Here is a 20,854-nt window from a genome sequence, read left to right on the forward strand (position 1 = left end):
GTTCTTTCTTAGATCAATGAAACAAAAGCAGAGTTCTTTCTTAGATCAATGAAGCAAAAGCAGAGTTCTTTCTTAGATCAATGAAACAAAAGCAGAGTTCTTTCTTAGATCAATGAAACAAAAGCAGAATTCTTTCTTAGATCAATGAAGCAACAGCAGAGTTCTTTCTTAGATCAATGAAACAAAAGCAGAGTTCTTTCTTAGATCAATGAAACAAAAGCAGAGTTCTTTCTTAGATCAATGAAGCAAAAGCAGAGTTCTTTCTTAGATCAATGAAGCGAAAGCAGAGTTCTTTCTTAGATCAATGAAGCGAAAGCAGAGTTCTTTCTTAGATCAATGAAACAAAAGCATAGTTCTTTCTTAGATCAATGAAACAAAAGCATAGTTCTTTCTTAGATCTATGAAGCAAAAGCAGAGTTCTTTCTTAGATCAAAAAAGCTAAAGGAAATGGCAAAGTGATTTGGGAAAATCTCAACAAACTAACAGGGAGAGGAGCTGAAAAGTCCCCAAAACAACCTGAATTAAAGGTTACATGGGATTCTAATAGAAAACTCTGATTTCATCTCCATCACCTTTAACACATTTTTGTCAAGGATTTTCAACCAAGACCACAGTTCTCACCCCCATAATAATATTCAGAATTCCTGATATCTCAGCGTCAGCAGTGGCCAGCATCTTCAGGAACTCTAGAACAAAATATGTATTTGGTCTAGACACTGTATTCCCGAAGAGACACAAATATTCTATGATTGCCCATATTGCACATGTAGTTAATCTGTCCATCAGATATGTGTTCTTCCTCAATGCTTGGAAGTCTGCTGCAGTGGGACCTGTTTTACCATCTGGGGACCCTGGTGGGAAATGACCCACCTATAAGCATTCCTCCAGTGGGACCTGTTTTACCATCTGGGGACCCGGGTGGGAAATGACCCACCTATAAGCATTCCTCCAGTGGGACCTGTTTTACCATCTGGGGGCCCGGGTGGGAAATGACCCACCTATAAGCATTCCTCCAGTGGGACCTGTTTTACCATCTGGGGACCTGGGTGGGAAATGACCCACCTATAAGCATTCCTCCAGTGGGACCTGTTTTACCATCTGGGGACCTGGGTGGGAAATGACCCACCTATAAGCATTCCTCCAGTGGGACCTGTTTTACCATCTGGGGACCCGGGTGGGAAATGACCCACCTATAAGCATTCCTCCAGTGGGACCTGTTTTACCATCTGGGGACCTGGGTGGGAAATGACCCACCTATAAGCATTCCTCCAGTGGGACCTGTTTTACCATCTGGGGACCTGGGTGGGAAATGACCCACCTATAAGCATTCCTCCAGTGGTGTGTGTGTAGGTAAATCTCTCACTGATATGGCTCTGGACAGGTGTGTGTAGGTAAAAAAAAATATTTAAATTTATTTATTTATTTAACTAGGCAAGTCAGTTAAGAACAAATTCTTATTTTCAATGACAGCCTAGGAACAGTGGTTTAACTGCCTGTTCAGGGGCAGAACGACAGATTTGTACCTGGTCAGTTCGAGGGTTTGAACTTGCAACCTTTCAATTACTAGTCCAAGGCTACCCTGCCACCCCAAAAGCACCATATGTTCACTCCCTGATATGACTCTGGACAGGTGTATGTAGCTAAATCACATTCTGACAATCCCTAAAGGATGTTCCCGCCATTCCAGCTCATGGTAGTCAATTAAAACCCTCGTGCCTGGAAATAGTTCCGCCTATGTGTGATGGCTGGGTGGAAGCTGATCAGTGTATTGAACACCAATAACCCCATGTTAAACCTTCTGTGTGTTCTTACTTTACTAAGCTAATGTGTAGTGGCACTCGACATTACAAAATGATTGTTTCTCCTAACCGTGTCTGATTTCCTTTTGTAGATGACTCTGAATGTTGTGTTGTTCGTTTAGCAATGGACAGATCAGCCAGGGTGAAACAAGTACAATGTGGTACATTTCCTCTACGTAATGTATACCCAGTGTCCCAGCCAGGGTGGCCGGGGTGGGAGGGTGGGTCTCTGCTTGTTCCCTCTGACCACTGGAGGCCCAGCTCTGCCATTGTACCATTCTCTCAGGCCTTCCCCAAATTCACCAGCTGGATGTGACTTCATCACTGTTCTCATGGGCTATGTTTTCCCTAAGTACAGATCTAGGATCGGCTTCCCTTCGATCAATCCTAACCTTAACCATTAGTGGGGAGTATGCAAAGCTGACCCAAGATCATTGTTCAGGGACAAGTTCATCCTACACCGTTGGTGGGGTAGCAGGGGGTTGTGGGTAACGGGGGGGGGGGACAGAAGACCTTCTGCTACTGCAGAAGGAGGCGAGGGATGAAGAGAGGACAAACACAGGACATTCACAGGAGAAGTGAGAACAGCAAGGACTAATAACTGAATATTACTGATCGTATCATCAATTATAGGCTTCTAGGAAGGGAAAGAAGCCCAGGTCATCGCACGGCTCAGGTAAGACTCTTTTTCGGGAGGTTACGGGACGTTAGTTAAGGTTCTGTGTCACAAAGATCCAGCTGGAGAGCTTGACAATACTTATTCCATGTAGACTGCAGCCTTTGCTCACTTCGTGAAGCCTGCGACAGAAGACGATATACTGTAGATTGTAGCCTTCGCATTACTTAAATATCTGATTGTAGAAACACCAACAACAAAAATAACCCGATTTTTGTGATCATGAAATTACTTTGGCACCAAGAATAGAAGAGAATTCAGTATAACATAATCCGTTTCTGATATTATGTGTATTGTGTTCTTATTGTCTGGCTATAGTACCGGATGTCAAATCTACCAGCCAATTTCCACTGATTCGGTAGTGTAAATGATACGATCTATCAATGTGATTTGTTTTATCCATATTACCACCTGATGAACGGCCAGCCCGTCATGATAAGGGTTCCTCTGTCAGACCAGTGTTATTAACCATTCTCCTGCCAACCCTGTGACTTAACACATGGTTGTCCAGTGTGATTTCCTTGTTGGAACTTCTTATAACGTACACTGACTGGACAAAAACATTAGGAACACCTGCTCTTTCCATGACATAGACTGACCAGGTGAATTCGGGTGAAAGCTATTGATTCCTTACTGATGTCACTTGTTAAATTCACTTTCATCAGTGGGAAGACAATTGAGACATGGATTGTGTATGTGTGCCATTTAGAGGGTGAACGGGCAAGATAAAATATTGAAGTGTCTTTGAACGGGGGTATGGTAGTAGGTGCCAGGCACACTGGTTCTGTCAAGAACTGCAACGCTGCTGAGTTTTTCACACTCAACAGTTTCCCGTGTTTATCAAGAATGGTCCACCACCCAAAACACATCCAGACAACTTGACACAACTGCGTGAAGCATTGGAGTCAACATGGGCCAGCACCCCTGTGGAACGCTTTAGACACCTTGTAGAGTCCCATGTCCCGATGAATTGAGGCTGATCTGAGGGCAAAAGGGGAGCAACTCAATATTAGGAAGGTGTTCCTAATGTTCTGTACACTCAGTGTACATGTAAGTTCGTGCTCTAGGGTGAAGTTTCTTCTCCTACAATTCTAACCTTTACCATTAGTGAAGTTTCCCTCCCCCAATCCTAACCTTAACTATTAGTAGAAAATACTAAACTGACCGATCAGCATCTTGGGGCAACTTCACCCTAAGTACCAACTCAGTGTTGACTTCTAAGTGCCAACTCAGTGTTGACTTCTAGGTACTTCTGACTTCTGAGTACCAACTCAGTGTTGACTTCTAGGTACCAACTCAGTGTTGACTTCTAAGTGCCAACTCAGTGTTGACTTCTAAGTACCAACTCAGTGTTGACTTCTAAGTACCAACTCAGTGTTGACTTCTAAGTGCCAACTCAGTGTTGACTTCTAAGTGCCAACTCAGTGTTGACTTCTAAGTGCCAACTCAGTGTTGACTTCTAAGTGCCAACTCAGTGTTGACTTCTAAGTACCAACTCAGTGTTGACTTCTAAGTGCCAACTCAGTGTTAACTTCTAAGTGCCAACTCAGTGTTGACTTCTAAGTGCCAACTCAGTGTTGACTTCTAAGTGCCAACTCAGTGTTGACTTCTAAGTATCAACTCAGTGTTGACTTCTAAGTGCCAACTCAGTGTTGACTTCTAAGTGCCAACTCAGTGTTGACTCCCAGATAAGAAACAAAGGCTACATCTTCTTTCCTCAGGGAGTGACATCACATTTCACACAACCTAATGGCTTCCAAGGAGGTTAGTTCACTGCTTTTGAAAATCATGTGATTGAAAACAGGATAAGTGTGTTTGGTTTTTAGGTATAGATTACAGAATATGGTAGTATATATGTGAGAGACAGTACAGTTAATGATAATTACTTTGGACTAGAGGTCATGTGCCATGGCTAGGCCCAAGGTGATTGTTCAGTGTGTGAACTGACCCTTGATCTTTAACCCCTGTGTGTTCTCTCCCTGACTGACTGGGTCCTGACCAGAGCCAAATGACCGCCACGCTCCTGACTTCCATCCTGGCAGCTGTGTTCGGCTCCCTCCAGATCGGCTACCACACAGGCAATGTCAACGCCCCAGCAAGGGTGAGAACCAGGCAGGGAGGGTGGGGAGGGCAGAACCAGGGTGAGAGCCAGGCAGGGAGGGTGGGAAGGGCAAAACCAGGGTGAGAGCCAGGCAGGGAGGGTGGGAAGGGCAAAACCAGGGTGAGAGCCAGGCAGGGAGGGTGGGGAGGGCAGAACCAGGGTGAGAGCCAGGCAGGGAGGGTGGGGAGGGCATAACCAGGGTGAGAGCCAGGCAGGGAGGGTGGGGAGGGCAGAACCAGGGTGAGAGCCAGGCAGGGAGAGTGGGGAGGGCAGAACCAGGGTGAGAGCCAGGCAGGGAGAATGGGGAGGGCAGAACCAGGGTGAGAGCCAGGCAGGGAGAGGGGAAGGGCAGAGCCATGGGGAGCCAGGCAGGGAGAGGGGAAGGGCAGAACCAGGGTGAGAGCCAGGCAGGGAGAGGGGAAGGGCAGAGCCATGGGAGAGCCAGGCAGGAGAGTGGGAAGGGCCAGGGTGAGAGCCAGGCAGGGAGAGTGGGGAGGGCAGAACCAGGGTGAGAGCCAGGCAGGGAGAGTGGGAAGGGCAGAGCCATGGTGAGAGCCAGGCAGGGAGGGTGGGGAGGGCAGAACCAGGGTGAGAGCCAGGCAGGGAGGGTGGGGAGGGCAGAACCATGGTGAGCTCCGAGTGGGTAGCAGGATGACGCGAGGGTGGGTAGAGCACTGGGAAGCCAGGTAGTACCTGCATCCCATTCAGCCGCATGCAAACATCTCACAGCTTCTATAAAACACTGAATAAACTTGACAATCCCAACTTTCCTATTCAGGCCCAGGCAGTCTTACTCCTAGGCAAGTAGGGTTGGATGGTTTACTGTTTGCGCACAGGTACTTATAATGAAATCGATCTGACTTATAGGAGAATGGTGTGATTGGGCGGATGCAATTCAGACATCTCTCTATCTATCTCTCTCTCTCTCTCTCTCTCTCTCTCTCTCTCTCTTTCTCTTTCTCTTTCTCTTTCTCTCTCTCTCTCTCTCTCTCTCTCTCTCTCGCTCTCTCTTTCTCTCTCTCTCTCTCTCTCTCTCTCTCTCTCTCTCTCTCTCTCTCTCTCTCTCTCTCTCTCTCTCTCTCTCTCTCTCTCTCTTTCTCTCTCTCTCTCTCTCTCTCTCTCTCTCTCTCTCTCTGCGTGTAATGATTAAAGTGTTCAGGGACATCTGTAAGTAATTTTAATCAGTCTGCACTAGAATTGTTAGGTAGTGGCCAGGTGCAACACTATCTGCTATACACCTCTTTATTTACGTGGAGTGGCGTGGCGTTGAGCAGAATTTTAAGGTCTTCCTCTGTGTAAATAGCCTATAGTTGCCATGGCGCCTACGTTTTTCTGTCAATATTTTTTTATAAACTTTTAAATGTTCAAATAGCTAAATGAGTGCCGGTAATGATTTGATGTCATTCATTGGATTCCTGCCCGTAATTTGATGAAAATCTAGCGCTGTCAACAGACTAGCTAATGGTAGCTAGCAAGTGTGTTTTCATTTGAATAACACCCATAGAGAGTTTTTCACCAACGTTGACCCAAGAGGAGGCTATGCATTCAGAGTTTTTTCGTTGGCTCAGGAGGATACTTCTGAAATAAGAAATGAGCTGTACTCTGTGGGGAGCTCAAACTTCATCACAAGACTCCCAATACAGAGAAGAGACTGCCTGTCTGCCTGCCTGCCTGTCTGCCTGCCTGCCTGCCTGTCTGCCTGCCTGCCTGTCTGCCTGTCTGCCTGTCTGTCTGTCTGCCTCTGTCCTGCCTGCCTGCCTGCCTGCTGCCTGCCTGCCTGCCTGCCTGCCTGCCTCTGCCTGTCTGCCTGTCTGTCTGTCTGTCTGTCTGTCTGTCTGTCTGTCTGTCTGTCTGTCTGTCTGCCTGTCTGCCTGTCTGCCTGCCGACATGCAGAGCTGGCCACCATTTCCCACCTCCACTGACAATCTTCAGAAAATATTCACATCCCTTGATTTTTTCCACATTTTGTGCCTTACAGCCTGAATTTAAAATGTATTAAATTTAGATATTGCGTCACTGTCCTACCCATAATACCCCATAATGTCAACGTGGAATTATGGTTTAATTTTGATTTGATTTTCTTAATTAATTCAAACTGAATCTGAAATGTATTCGGTCAATAAGTATTCAACCTCTTTGTAATGGCAAGCCTAAATTAAGATCAGGAGTCAAATTTAGTTTAACAAGTCACATAATAATTTGCATTGGACTCACTCTGTGTGAGCTGCTGACAGTGTTCAACATGTGTTTAGCATGACTTTTTGAATAACTACCTCGTCTCTGTACCCCACTCATCTCAGTCGAGCAGTGAATTTCAAACACAGATTCAACCGCAAAGACCAGGGAGGTTTTCCAAGGCCTCGCATAGAAGGGCACCTATTGGTAGATGGGTAAAAATAATAAAAAACAGACATTGAATATCCCTTTTCAGCATGGTGAAGTTATTCATTACACTTTGGATGGTGTATCAATACATCCAGTCACAACAAAGATACAGACGGACGAGGAAAAGCTGTTTTCCACCAGACACTGGGAGAAGAATTCACTTTTTATCAGGACAATAACCTAAAACACAAGGCCAAATCTACACTGGATTTGCTGACCAAGAAGACAGGAATGTTCCTGAGTGGCCTAGTTACACATTTTGAGTTAATTATGCTTGAAAATCTATGGCAAGACCTGAAAATGGATGTCTAGCAACAATCAACAATGGTTGTCTAGCAACGATCAACAATGGTTGTCTAACAACGATCAACAATGGTTGTCTAACAACGATCAACAATGGTTGTCAATGATCAACAATGGTTGTCGATCAACAATGGTTGTCTAACAACGATCAACAATGGTTGTCTAGCAATGATCAACAATGGTTGTCTAACAACGATCAACAATGGTTGTCCAGCAACGATCAACAACCAGTTTGAAGAATTTTAGAAAAGAATAATGTGCAAATGTTGCACAATCCAGGTGTGGAAAGCTCTTAGAGACTTACCCAGAAAGCGGTAATCTCTGCCAAAGATGCTTCTATAAGGTATTGACACAGAGGTGTGAATACTTAAATGAGATATTTCTGCATTTCATTTTTAATACATTTGCAAACATTTCTAAAAACATGTTTTCACTTTGACATTATTGGAGTATTGTGTGTCTATGGGTGAGAGAAACATATATTTAATCCATTTTGAATTCCGGCTGTAACACAACAAAATGGGGAATAAATCAAGGGGTATGAATAATTTCTGAAGGCACGGTAGCTTCCCGATCCTCTCATCACCACGGCTGTCCATCTGCTGGACGCTTCAACAAACACTCAAACAGACTTGATCTAGCCACTGTTGTAGCCTATATTTCTTAAACAATCAATTCTTGTTATTTATTTTTGCTTTACAAGCACTTTGAGATTATGTCATCAAGTTTAATACAGAAGTTTTATACATTATTGTTATTATTATTATTATTATTATTGTTATTATTATTATTATTATTATTATTGTTATTATTATTATTATTATTTGTTATTATTGTTATTATTGTTACTATTGTTATTATTATTATTATTGTTACTATTATTATTATTGTTATTATTATTATTGTTATTATTATTATTGTTATTATTGTTATTATTGTTACTATTGTTATTATTATTATTATTATTATTGTTACTATTGTTATTATTATTATTATTATTATTATTATTATTGTTATTATTGTTAATATTGTTATTATTGTTATTATTATTATTATTGTTATTATTGTTGTTGTTATTGTTATTATTATTATTATTGTTGTTGTTATTATTGTTATTATTGTTATTATTGTTATTATTGTTGTTATTATTGTTATTATTGTTATTATTATTATTGTTGTTGTTATTATTGTTATTATTGTTATTATTATTATTATTGTTGTTATTATTGTTATTATTGTTATTATTGTTGTTATTATTGTTATTATTGTTGTTATTATTGTTATTTTTGTTATTATTAATAGTATTGTTGTTGTTATTGTTATTATTATTATTATTGTTATTATTGGTATTATTGTTATTGTTGTTATTATTGTTATTATTATTATTATTATTATTATTATTATATTATAAGGGAGACCTGGAGAGCTGCTAACATCTCTTCTATAATGCTTTAATGGCCTCATAACTTGTTATAAGCATATATGAGCCTTTATATTGTCTAATAATAAGGTTTATAATATGTCATTTTCTCTGACTAGTGTCCTGTCCACTTCAAAGAATTACATATTAGAACTTTAGTTTAATAGGATCTCTATGGTGTACTTATACATCAAGATGCCTCACACTACAGAATCAGGAGAGGCCCCTGCCCTATGGGCCGTTCTGGCTGCCTCACACTACAGAATCAGGAGAGGCTCCTGCCCTCTGGGCCGTTCTGACTGCCTCACACTACAGAATCAGGAGATAGGCTCCTGCCCTCTGGGCTGTTCTGGCTGCCTCACACTACAGAATCAGGAGAGGCTCCTGCCCTCTGGGCCGTTCTGACTGCCTCACACTACAGAATCAGGAGAGGCCCCTGCCCTATGGGCCGTTCTGGCTGCCTCACACTACAGAATCAGGAGAGGCTCCTGCCCTCTGGGCCGTTCTGACTGCCTCACACTACAGAATCAGGAGAGAGGCTCCTGCCCTCTGGGCCGTTCTGACTGCCTCACACTACAGAATCAGGAGAGAGGCTCCTGCCCTATGGGTCGTTCTGGCTCAGACAAGGCTTACTTAATTGTTTACGGTTGCGTGGCCACGCAACAACACCATCATTAGGTTTGCTGACGACACATTGGTGGTAGGCCTGATCACCGATGATGATGATACAGCTTATAGGGAGGAGGTCAGAGACCTGGCAGTGTGGTGCCAGGACAACAACCTCTTCCTCAACGTCAGCAAGACAAAGGAGATTATTGTAAGACTACAGGAAACGGAGGGCCGAGAGTTCCCCGATCCACATTGATGGGGGCTGTAGTGAAGCGGGTCAAGAGCTTCAAGTTCCTTGGTGTCCACATCACTAAGGAAGTAACATGGTCCTCCAAACACCAAGAAAGTTGTGAGGAAGGCACGACAACAGCACTTCCTCTTCCGGAAGGCTGAAAAAAGACTTGGCTTGGGGCCCTCGGAAACTCAAAACGTTCAACAGCTGCACCATCGAGAGCATAATGACTGGCTGCATCACCGCTTGGTATGGTAACTGTTCGGCATCTGACAGAAAGGCTCTACAGAGGGTAGTGCGTACAGCCCAGTACATCACTGCTTGGTATGGTAACTGCTCGGCATCTGACAGAAAGGCGCTACAGAGGGTTGTGCACGGCAAGCGGTACCGATGCACCGAGTCTAGAACCAGCAGGACCCTGACAACTTCCACCACCAAGCCATAAGACCGCTAGCTACCTGGACCAGTAGCTACCTGGACCAAAAGCTACCTGGACTGACTGATAAAGAGTTAACCAATAGCTACCTGGACCAATAGCTACCTGGACCAATAGCTACCTGGACTGACTGATAAAGAGTTAACCAATAGCTACCTGGACTGACTGATAAAGAGTTAACCAATAGCTACCTGGACCAATAGCTACCTGGACCAATAGCTACCTGGACTGACTGATAAAGAGTTAACCAATAGCTACCTGGACCAATAGCTACCTGGACCAATAGCTACCTGGACCAACAGCTACCTGGACCAATAGCTACCTGGACCAATAGCTACCTGGACCAATAGCTTCCTGGACCAATAGCTACCTGGACCAATAGCTACCTGGACCAATAGCTACCTGGACTGACTGATAAAGAGTTAACCAATAGCTACCTGGACCAATAGCTACCTGGACCAATATCTACCTGGACCAATAGCTACCTGGACCAATAGCTACCTGGACCAAAAGCTACCTGGACCAATAGCTACCTGGACCAATAGCTACCTGGACCAATAGCTACCTGGACCAATAGGTACCTGGACAAATAGCTACCTGGACCAATAGCTTCCTGGACCAATAGCTACCTGGACCAATAGCTACCAGGACCAATAGCTACCTGGACCAATAGCTACCTGGACCAATAGCTACCTGGACCAATAGCTTCCTGGACCAATAGCTACCTGGACCAATAGCTACCTGGACCAATAGCTTCCTGGACTAATAGCTACCTGGACCAATAGCTACCTGGACCAATATCTACCTGGACCAGTAGTTACCTGGACCAATAGCTACCTGGACCAATAGCTACCTGGACCAATAGCTACCTGGACCAATAGCTTCCTGGACTATCTGCATTTACTCTTTTTGAACTATTTTCACTCATCACATACGCGGCTGCTACTGTTTATCATCTTTCCTGTTGCCTAGTCACTACCTATATGTACGCATCTACCTTAGTTATCTCGTACCCCTGGACATCGACTCGGTACTGGTACCCCTGGACATCGACTCGGTACTGGTACCCCTGGATATCGACTCCGTACTGGTACCCCTGGATATCGACTCGGTACTGGTACCCCTGGACATCGACTCAGTACTGGTACCCCTGGACATCGACTCGGTACTGGTACCCCTGGATATCGACTCCGTACTGGTACCCCTGGATATCGACTCGGTACTGGTACCCCTGGACATCAACTCGGTACTGGTACCCCTGGACATCGACCCCATACTGGTACCCCTGGACATCAACTCGGTACTGGTACCCCTGGACATCGACCCCATACTGGTACCCCTGGACATCAACTCGGTACTGGTACCCTTGGATATCGACTCCGTACTGGTACCCCTGGACATCGACTCGGCACTGGTACCCCTGGACATCGACTCGGTACTGGTACCCCTGGACATCGACTCCGTACTGGTACCCCTGGATATCGCCTCGGTACTGGTACCCCTGGATATCGACTCGGTACTGGTACCCCTGGATATCGACTCGGTACTGGTACCCCTGGATATCGACTCGGTACTGGTACCCCTGGACATCGACTCCGTACTGGTACCCCTGGACATCGACTCCGTACTGGTACCCCTGGACATCGACTCGGTACTGGTACCCCTGGATATCGACTCGGTACTGGTACCCCTGGACATCGACTCCGTACTGGTACCCCTGGATACGACTCGGTACTGGTACCCCTGGACATCGACTCGGTACTGGTACCCCTGGATATCGACTCCGTACTGGTACCCCTGGACATCGACTCCGTACTGGTACCCCTGGATACGACTCGGTACTGGTACCCCTGGACATCGACTCTGTACTGGTACCCCTGGATATCGACTCGGTACTGGTACCCCTGGATATCGACTCGGTACTGGTACCCCTGGATATCGACTCGGTACTCGTACCCCTGGATATCGACTCGGTACTGGTACCCCGTGTATATAGCATTGGTGGCTCCTCAGAGGAGGAAGGGATACACTTAAAAAGTTGTCCTTTTTAGATAAAACTAGACTAAATATATTCACAGATTAAAACATACTGTTTTGCAATGCAGGTCTACAGTAGCCTCAACAGGACTCTGTAGGGTAACACGATGGTGTAGCCGGCGGACAGCTAGTTTCCGTCCTCCTCTGGCTCCATTGACTTCAATACAAAACCTAGGAGGCTCATGGTTCTCACCCCCTTCCATATACTTACTGTACACACAGAGAGAGACATTTCGTCATTTTTTTCTCAAACAGAGGGATGCTATGTTAGCTAGCTGGCTATGACTATCCAACACAACACTGGAACTCAGGGTAAGCTTTGATTTCAGAATTGTTTTAAACTAATTTATTGCCAACGAGACCCGCCATTGTCACCTCAAATGTTTTTTTCGACCTGTGTGCACCTACGTCTCTGCATGGTTGGGAAGGGCACGGAGTTAAGAATTTCACTATTAGTCTACATCGGTTGTTTACAAAGCATGTGACAAATCAATTTGTTTCCGTTTTCACTTATGACATCTCTTGCTCAGATCATCGAGGAGTTCTTCAACCACACCTGGTGGTCCAGACATAATCAGTCAATGCCAGATCACAGCCTGACCTTCCTGTGGTCCCTCTCCGTCAGCATCAAGGACTTTGGAGCCCTGCTGGGGTCACTAGGGGTCAAGTGTCTTGCTGACACCTTCGGCAGGTGGGTTCTAACTGGTGTTGCTTCGGCAGGTGGGTTCTACCTAGTGTTGCTTCGGCAGGTGGGTTCTACCTAGTGTTGCTTCGGCAGGTGGGTTCTAACTGGTGTTGCTTCGGCAGGTGGGTTCTACCTAGTGTTGCTTCGGCAGGTGGGTTCTAACTGGTGTTGCTTCGGCAGGTGGGTTCTACCTAGTGTTGCTTCGGCAGGTGGGTTCTACCTAGTGTTGCTTCGGGCAGGTGGGTTCTACCTAGTGTTGCTTCGGTAGGTGGGTTCTACCTAGTGTTGCTTCGGCAGGTGGGTTCTACCTAGTGTTGCTTCGGCAGATGGGTTCAACCTAGTGTTGCTTCGGCAGGTGGGTTCTACCTGGTGTTGCTTCGGTAGGTGGGTTCTACCTAGTGTTGCTTCGGCAGGTGGGTTCTGCCTAGTGTTGCTTCGGCAGGTGGGTTCTACCTACTGTTGCTTCAGCAGGTGGGTTCTACCTGGTGTTGCTTCGGCAGGTGGTTTCTACCCTGTGTTGCTTCGGCAAGTAGGGTTCTACCTAGTGTTGCTTCGGCAGGTGGGTTCTACCTAGTGTTGCTTCGGCAGGTGGGTTCTACCTAGTGTTGCTTCGGCAGGTGGGTTCTACCTAGTGTTGCTTCGGCAGGTGGGTTCTACCTAGTGTTGCTTCGGCAGGCGTTCCAGAAATCCACGGATTCCATTTCCGGCTTATTCCCTAATTTATTCCAGGAATCTTCCAACTGGAATTTCTGAAAAATACTTATCTCGATTGATTGATCGATTGCCTGATTGATTGGTTGATTGATTGAATCCCTCTTCCCTCTTCTCAGACGTAACTCCATCTTGATAGTGACTGATTGGTTGATTGATTGATTGACTGATTGGTTGATTGATTGAATCCCTCTTCCCTCTCCTCAGGCGTAACTCCATCCTGATAGTGACTGATTGGCTGATTGATTGACTAATTGGTTGATTGATTGAATCCCTCTTCCCTCTCCTCAGGCGTAACTCCATCCTGATAGGGACTGATTGGTTGATTGATTGACTGATTGGTTGATTGATTGAATCCCTCTTCCCTCTCCTCAGGCGTAACTCCATCCTGATAGTGACTGATTGGTTGATTGATTGACTAATTGGTTGATTGATTGAATCCCTCTTCCCTCTCCTCAGGCGTAACTCCATCCTGATAGGGACTGATTGGTTGATTGATTGACTGATTGGTTGATTGATTGAATCCCTCTTCCCTCTCCTCAGGCGTAACTCCATCCTGATAGTGAATGCCCTGTCGGTGGTGGGAGCCTGTCTGATGTTTGCCTCTAAAGCCAATGAGTCCTTTGAGATGCTGATCGTTGGTCGGCTGGTGTTCGGTCTGTTCTGTGGCCTTGTGATGTGTCTCAACCCTCTCTACATCCAGGAAGTCTCCCCCACCAACCTCAGAGGGGCCTTCGCTACCCTCAACCAGGTGTCCTTCGCTACGGGCATACTCCTGGGCATGGTGAGAAAAGACGTTGTCCACCCTGACAGAGATCCTGTACATTGTTTCACACGATATGATTACCAACATGAAGCTGCAGCAATGATACAACTTTCAGAGGGGGACAGATGTAACAATGAGGAGCTGATGTGGTGTAACAATGAGTGGCAAAGAGTACAAAGAGGGTTAACAGTAGTGTTGTTAGACTGCAGGGTTAACAGTAGTGTTGTTAGACTGTAGGGTTAACAGTAGTGTTGTTAGACAGCAGGGTTAACAGTAGTGTTGTTAGACTGCAGGGTTAACAGTAGTGCTGTTAGACTGCAGGGTTAACAGTAGTGTTGTTAGACTGCAGGGTTAACAGTAGTGTTGTTAGACTGCAGGGTTAACAGTAGTGTAGTTAGACTGCAGGGTTAACAGGAGTATTGTTAGACTGTAGGGTTAACAGTAGTGTTGTTAGACTGTAGGGTTAACAGTAGTGTTGTTAGACTGTAGGGTTAACAGTAGTGTTGATAGACTGTAGGGTTAAAAGTAGTGTTGTTAGACTGTAGGGTTAAAAGTAGTGTTGTTAGACTGTAGGGTTAACAGTAGTGTTGTTAGACTGCAGGGTTAACAGTAGTGTTGTTAGACTGCAGGGTTAACAGTAGTGTTGTTAGACTGTAGGGTTAACAGGAGTGTTGTTAGACTGCAGGGTTAACAGTTGTGTTGTTAGACTGTAGGGTTAACAGTAGTGTTGTTAGACTGCAGGGTTAACAGTAGTGTTGTTAGACTGCAGGGTTAACAGTAGTGTTGTTAGACTGCAGGGTTAACAGTAGTGTTGTTAGACTGTAGGGTTAACAGAGTAGTGTTGTTAGACTGCAGGGTTAACAGTAGTGTTGTTAGACTGCAGGGTTAATAGTAGTGTTGTTAGACTGCAGGGTTAACAGTAGTGTTGTTAGACTGCAGGGTTAACAGTAGTGTTGTTAGACTGCAGGGTTAACAGTAGTGTTGTTAGACTGTAGGGTTAACAGTAGTGTTGTTAGACTGCAGGGTTAACAGTAGTGTTGTTAGACTGCAGGGTTAACAGTAGTGTTGTTAGACTGCAGGGTTAACAGTAGTGTTGTTAGACTGCAGGGTTAACAGTAGTGTTGTTAGACTGCAGGGTTAACAGTAGTGTTGTTAGACTGTAGGGTTAACAGTAGTGTTGTTAGACTGTAGGGTTAACAGTAGTGTTGTTAGACTGCAGGGTTAACAGTAGTGCTGTTAGACTGTAGGGTTAACAGTAGTGTTGTTAGACTGCAGGGTTAACAGTAGTGTTGTTAGACTGTAGGGTTAACAGTAGTGTTGTTAGACTGTAGGGTTAACAGTAGTGTTGTTAGACTGTAGGGTTAACAGTAGTGTTGTTAGACTGCAGGGTTAACAGTAGTGTTGATAGACTGTAGGGTTAAAAGTAGTGTTGTTAGACTGCAGGGTTAACAGTAGTGTTGTTAGACTGCAGGGTTAACAGTAGTGTTGTTAGACTGTAGGGTTAACAGGAGTGTTGTTAGACTGTAGGGTTAACAGTAGTGTTGTTAGACTGCAGGGTTAACAGTAGTCTTGTTAGACTGCAGGGTTAACAGTAGTGTTGTTAGACTGTAGGGTTAACAGAGTAGTGTTGTTAGACTGCAGGGTTAACAGTAGTGTTGTTAGACTGCAGGGTTAATAGTAGTGTTGTTAGACTGCAGGGTTAACAGTAGTGTTGTTAGACTGCAGGGTTAACAGTAGTGTTGTTAGACTGTAGGGTTAACAGTAGTGTTGTTAGACTGTAGGGTTAACAGTAGTGTTGTTAGACTGCAGGGTTAACAGTAGTGCTGTTAGACTGCAGGGTTAACAGTAGTGTTGTTAGACTGCAGGGTTAACAGTAGTGTTGTTAGACTGCAGGGTTAATAGTAGTGTTGTTAGACTGCAGGGTTAACAGTAGTGTTGTTAGACTGTAGGGTTAACAGTAGTGTTGTTAGACTGCAGGGTTAACAGTAGTGTTGTTAGACTGCAGGGTTAACAGTAGTGTTGTTAGACTGCAGGGTTAACAGTAGTGTTGTTAGACTGCAGGGTTAACAGTAGTGTTGTTAGACTGCAGGGTTAACAGTAGTGTTGTTAGACTGCAGGGTTAACAGTAGTGTTGTTAGACTGCAGGGTTAATAGTAGTGTTGTTAGACTGCAGGGTTAACAGTAGTGTTGTTAGACTGTAGGGTTAACAGTAGTGTTGTTAGACTGCAGGGTTAACAGTAGTGTTGTTAGACTGCAGGGTTAACAGTAGTGTTGTTAGACTGCAGGGTTAACAGTAGTGTTGTTAGACTGCAGGGTTAACAGTAGTGTTGTTAGACTGCAGGGTTAACAGTAGTGTTGTTAGACTGTAGGGTTAACAGTAGTGTTGTTAGACTGTAGGGTTAACAGTAGTGTTGTTAGACTGCAGGGTTAACAGTAGTGCTGTTAGACTGTAGGGTTAACAGTAGTGTTGTTAGACTGCAGGGTTAACAGTAGTGTTGTTAGACTGTAGGGTTAACAGTAGTGTTGTTAGACTGTAGGGTTAACAGTAGTGTTGTTAGACTGTAGGGTTAACAGTAGTGTTGTTAGACTGCAGGGTTAACAGTAGTGTTGATAGACTGTAGGGTTAAAAGTAGTGTTGTTAGACTGTAGGGTTAACAGTAGTGTTGTTAGACTGCAGGGTTAACAGTAGTGTTGTTAGACTGCAGGGTTAACAGTAGTGTTGTTAGACTGTAGGGTTAACAGGAGTGTTGTTAGACTGTAGGGTTAACAGTAGTGTTGTTAGACTGCAGGGTTAACAGTAGTGTTGTTAGACTGCAGGGTTAACAGTAGTGTTGTTAGACTGTAGGGTTAACAGAGTAGTGTTGTTAGACTGCAGGGTTAACAGTAGTGTTGTTAGACTGCAGGGTTAATAGTAGTGTTGTTAGACTGCAGGGTTAACAGTAGTGTTGTTAGACTGCAGGGTTAACAGTAGTGTTGTTAGACTGTAGGGTTAACAGTAGTGTTGTTAGACTGTAGGGTTAACAGTAGTGTTGTTAGACTGCAGGGTTAACAGTAGTGTTGTTAGACTGCAGGGTTAACAGTAGTGTTGTTAGACTGCAGGGTTAACAGTAGTGTTGTTAGACTGTAGGGTTAACAGTAGTGTTGTTAGACTGCAGGGTTAACAGTAGTGTTGTTGGACTGCAGGGTTAACAGTAGTGTTGTTAGACTGTAGGGTTAACAGGAGTGTTGTTAGACTGTAGGGTTAAAAGTAGTGTTGTTAGACTGCAGGGTTAACAGTAGTGTTGTTAGACTGCAGGGTTAACAGTAGTGTTGTTAGACTGTAGGGTTAACAGAGTAGTGTTGTTAGACTGCAGGGTTAACAGTAGTGTTGTTAGACTGCAGGGTTAATAGTAGTGTTGTTAGACTGCAGGGTTAACAGTAGTGTTGTTAGACTGCAGGGTTAACAGTAGTGTTGTTAGACTGTAGGGTTAACAGTAGTGTTGTTAGACTGTAGGGTTAACAGTAGTGTTGTTAGACTGCAGGGTTAACAGTAGTGTTGTTAGACTGCAGGGTTAACAGTAGTGTTGTTAGACTGCAGGGTTAACAGTAGTGTTGTTAGACTGTAGGGTTAACAGTAGTGTTGTTAGACTGCAGGGTTAACAGTAGTGTTGTTAGACTGCAGGGTTAACAGTAGTGTTGTTAGACTGTAGGGTTAACAGAGTAGTGTTGTTAGACTGCAGGGTTAACAGTAGTGTTGTTAGACTGCAGGGTTAACAGTAGTGTTGTTAGACTGCAGGGTTAACAGTAGTGTTGTTAGACTGCAGGGTTAACATTAGTGTTGTTAGACTGTAGGGTTAACAGTAGTGTTGTTAGACTGTAGGGTTAACAGTAGTGTTGTTAGACTGCAGGGTTAACAGTAGTGTTGTTAGACTGCAGGGTTAACAGTAGTGTTGTTAGACTGCAGGGTTAACAGTAGTGTTGTTAGACTGTAGGGTTAACAGTAGTGTTGTTAGACTGCAGGGTTAACAGTAGTGTTGTTGGACTGCAGGGTTAACAGTAGTGTTGTTAGACTGTAGGGTTAACAGGAGTGTTGTTAGACTGTAGGGTTAAAAGTAGTGTTGTTAGACTGCAGGGTTAACAGTAGTGTTGTTAGACTGCAGGGTTAACAGTAGTGTTGTTAGACTGTAGGGTTAACAGAGTAGTGTTGTTAGACTGCAGGGTTAACAGTAGTGTTGTTAGACTGCAGGGTTAATAGTAGTGTTGTTAGACTGCAGGGTTAACAGTAGTGTTGTTAGACTGCAGGGTTAACAGTAGTGTTGTTAGACTGTAGGGTTAACAGTAGTGTTGTTAGACTGTAGGGTTAACAGTAGTGTTGTTAGACTGCAGGGTTAACAGTAGTGTTGTTAGACTGCAGGGTTAACAGTAGTGTTGTTAGACTGCAGGGTTAACAGTAGTGTTGTTAGACTGTAGGGTTAACAGTAGTGTTGTTAGACTGCAGGGTTAACAGTAGTGTTGTTAGACTGCAGGGTTAACAGTAGTGTTGTTAGACTGTAGGGTTAACAGAGTAGTGTTGTTAGACTGCAGGGTTAACAGTAGTGTTGTTAGACTGCAGGGTTAACAGTAGTGTTGTTAGACTGCAGGGTTTAAAAGTAGTGTTGTTAGACTGTAGGGTTAACAGTAGTGTTGTTAGACTGTAGGGTTAACAGTAGTGTTGTTAGACTGCAGGGTTAATAGTAGTGTTGTTAGACTGCAGGGTTAACAGTAGTGTTGTTAGACTGCAGGGTTAACAGTAGTGTTGTTAGACTGTAGGGTTAACAGTAGTGTTGTTAGACTGCAGGGTTAACAGTAGTGTTGTTGGACTGCAGGGTTAACAGTAGTGTTGTTAGACTGCAGGGTTAACAGTAGTGTTGTTAGACTGCAGGGTTAACAGTAGTGTTGTTAGACTGCAGGGTTAACAGGAGTGTTGTTAGACTGTAGGGTTAAAAGTAGTGTTGTTAGACTGCAGGGTTAACAGTAGTGTTGTTAGACTGCAGGGTTAACAATAGTGTTGTTAGACTGTAGGGTTAACAGTAGTGTTGTTAGACTGTAGGGTTAACAGTAGTGTTGTTAGACTGTAGGGTTAACAGTAGTGTTGTTAGACTGCAGGGTTAACAGTAGTGTTGTTAGACTGCAGGGTTAACAGTAGTGTTGTTAGACTGTATGGTTAACAGGGAGTGTTGTTAGACTGTAGGGTTAACAGTAGTGTTGTTAGACTGTAGGGTTAACAGTAGTGTTGTTAGACTGTAGGGTTAACAGGAGTGTTGTTAGACTGTAGGGTTAACAGTAGTGTTGTTAGACTGTAGGGTTAACAGTAGTGTTGTTAGACTGCAGGGTTAACAGTAGTGTTGTTAGACTGCAGGGTTAACAGTAGTGTTGTTAGACTGCAGGGTTAAGAGTAGTGTTGTTAGACTGTAGGGTTAACAGTAGTGTTGTTGGACTGCAGGGTTAACAGTAGTGTTGTTAGACTGCAGGGTTAACAGTAGTGTTGTTAGACTGCAGGGTTAACCGTAGTGTTGTTAGACTGCAGGGTTAACAGTAGTGTTGTTGGACTGCAGGGTTAACAGTAGTGTTGTTAGACTGCAGGGTTAACAGTAGTGTTGTTATACTGTAGGGTTGACAGAGGAGTGCTGTTAGACTGCACGGTTAACAGTAGTGTTGTTGGACTGCAGGGTTAACAGTAGTGTTGTTAGACTGCAGGGTTAACAGTAGTGTTGTTAGACTGCAGGGTTAACAGTAGTGTTGTTAGACTGTAGGGTTAACAGAGTAGTGTTGTTAGACTGCAGGGTTAATAATAATGTTGTTAGACTGCAGGGTTAACAGTAGTGTTGTTAGACTGTAGGGTTAACAGTAGTGTTGTTAGACTGTAGGGTTAACAGTAGTGTTGTTAGACTATAGGGTTAACAGTAGTGTTGTTAGACTGTAGGGTTAACAGTAGTGTTGTTAGACTGTAGGGTTAACAGTAGTGTTGTTAGACTGCAGGGTTAACAGTAGTGTTGTTAGACTGTAGGGTTAACAGTAGTGTTGTTAGACTGCAGGGTTAACAGTAGTGTTGTTAGACTGTAGGTGGCAGGGTTAACAGTAGTGTTGTTAGACTGTAGGGTTAACAGTAGTGTTGTTAGACTGTAGGGTTAACAGTAGTGTTGTTAGACTGTAGGGTTAACAGTAGTGTTGTTAGATGCAGGGTTAACAGTAGTGTTGTTAGACTGCAGGGTTAACAGTAGTGTTGTTAGACTGCAGGGTTAACAGTAGTGTTGTTAGACTGTAGGGTTAACAGTAGTGTTGTTAGACTGCAGGGTTAACAGTAGTGTTGTTGGACTGCAGGGTTAACAGTAGTGTTGTTAGACTGTAGGGTTAACAGGAGTGTTGTTAGACTGTAGGGTTAACAGTAGTGTTGTTAGACTGCAGGGTTAACAGTAGTGTTGTTAGACTGCAGGGTTAACAGTAGTGTTGTTAGACTGTAGGGTTAACAGAGTAGTGTTGTTAGACTGCAGGGTTAACAGTAGTGTTGTTAGACTGCAGGGTTAATAGTAGTGTTGTTAGACTGCAGGGTTAACAGTAGTGTTGTTAGACTGCAGGGTTAACAGTAGTGTTGTTAGACTGTAGGGTTAACAGTAGTGTTGTTAGACTGCAGGGTTAACAGTAGTGTTGTTAGACTGCAGGGTTAACAGTAGTGTTG

At 44.1% G+C, this 20,854-nt stretch overlaps 1 protein-coding gene across 1 annotated transcript in view; it reads left to right on the forward strand.

The window, feature by feature from the left end:
* Positions 1-4,224: 4,224 nt before the first annotated feature.
* Positions 4,225-20,854, forward strand: part of LOC115125073 (solute carrier family 2, facilitated glucose transporter member 1) — a 54,913-nt gene continuing 38,283 nt past the window's right edge. The window contains exons 1-4 of the mRNA XM_065003302.1: positions 4,225-4,239; positions 4,478-4,576; positions 12,529-12,689; positions 13,938-14,178. Of these exons, the coding sequence (XP_064859374.1) occupies positions 4,225-4,239; positions 4,478-4,576; positions 12,529-12,689; positions 13,938-14,178 (516 nt within the window). The remainder of the gene's footprint in view (positions 4,240-4,477; positions 4,577-12,528; positions 12,690-13,937; positions 14,179-20,854) is intronic.

The sequence above is a fragment of the Oncorhynchus nerka genome, linkage group LG18, assembly GCF_034236695.1.
Source record: "Oncorhynchus nerka isolate Pitt River linkage group LG18, Oner_Uvic_2.0, whole genome shotgun sequence".
Classification (NCBI taxonomy): domain Eukaryota; kingdom Metazoa; phylum Chordata; class Actinopteri; order Salmoniformes; family Salmonidae; genus Oncorhynchus; species Oncorhynchus nerka.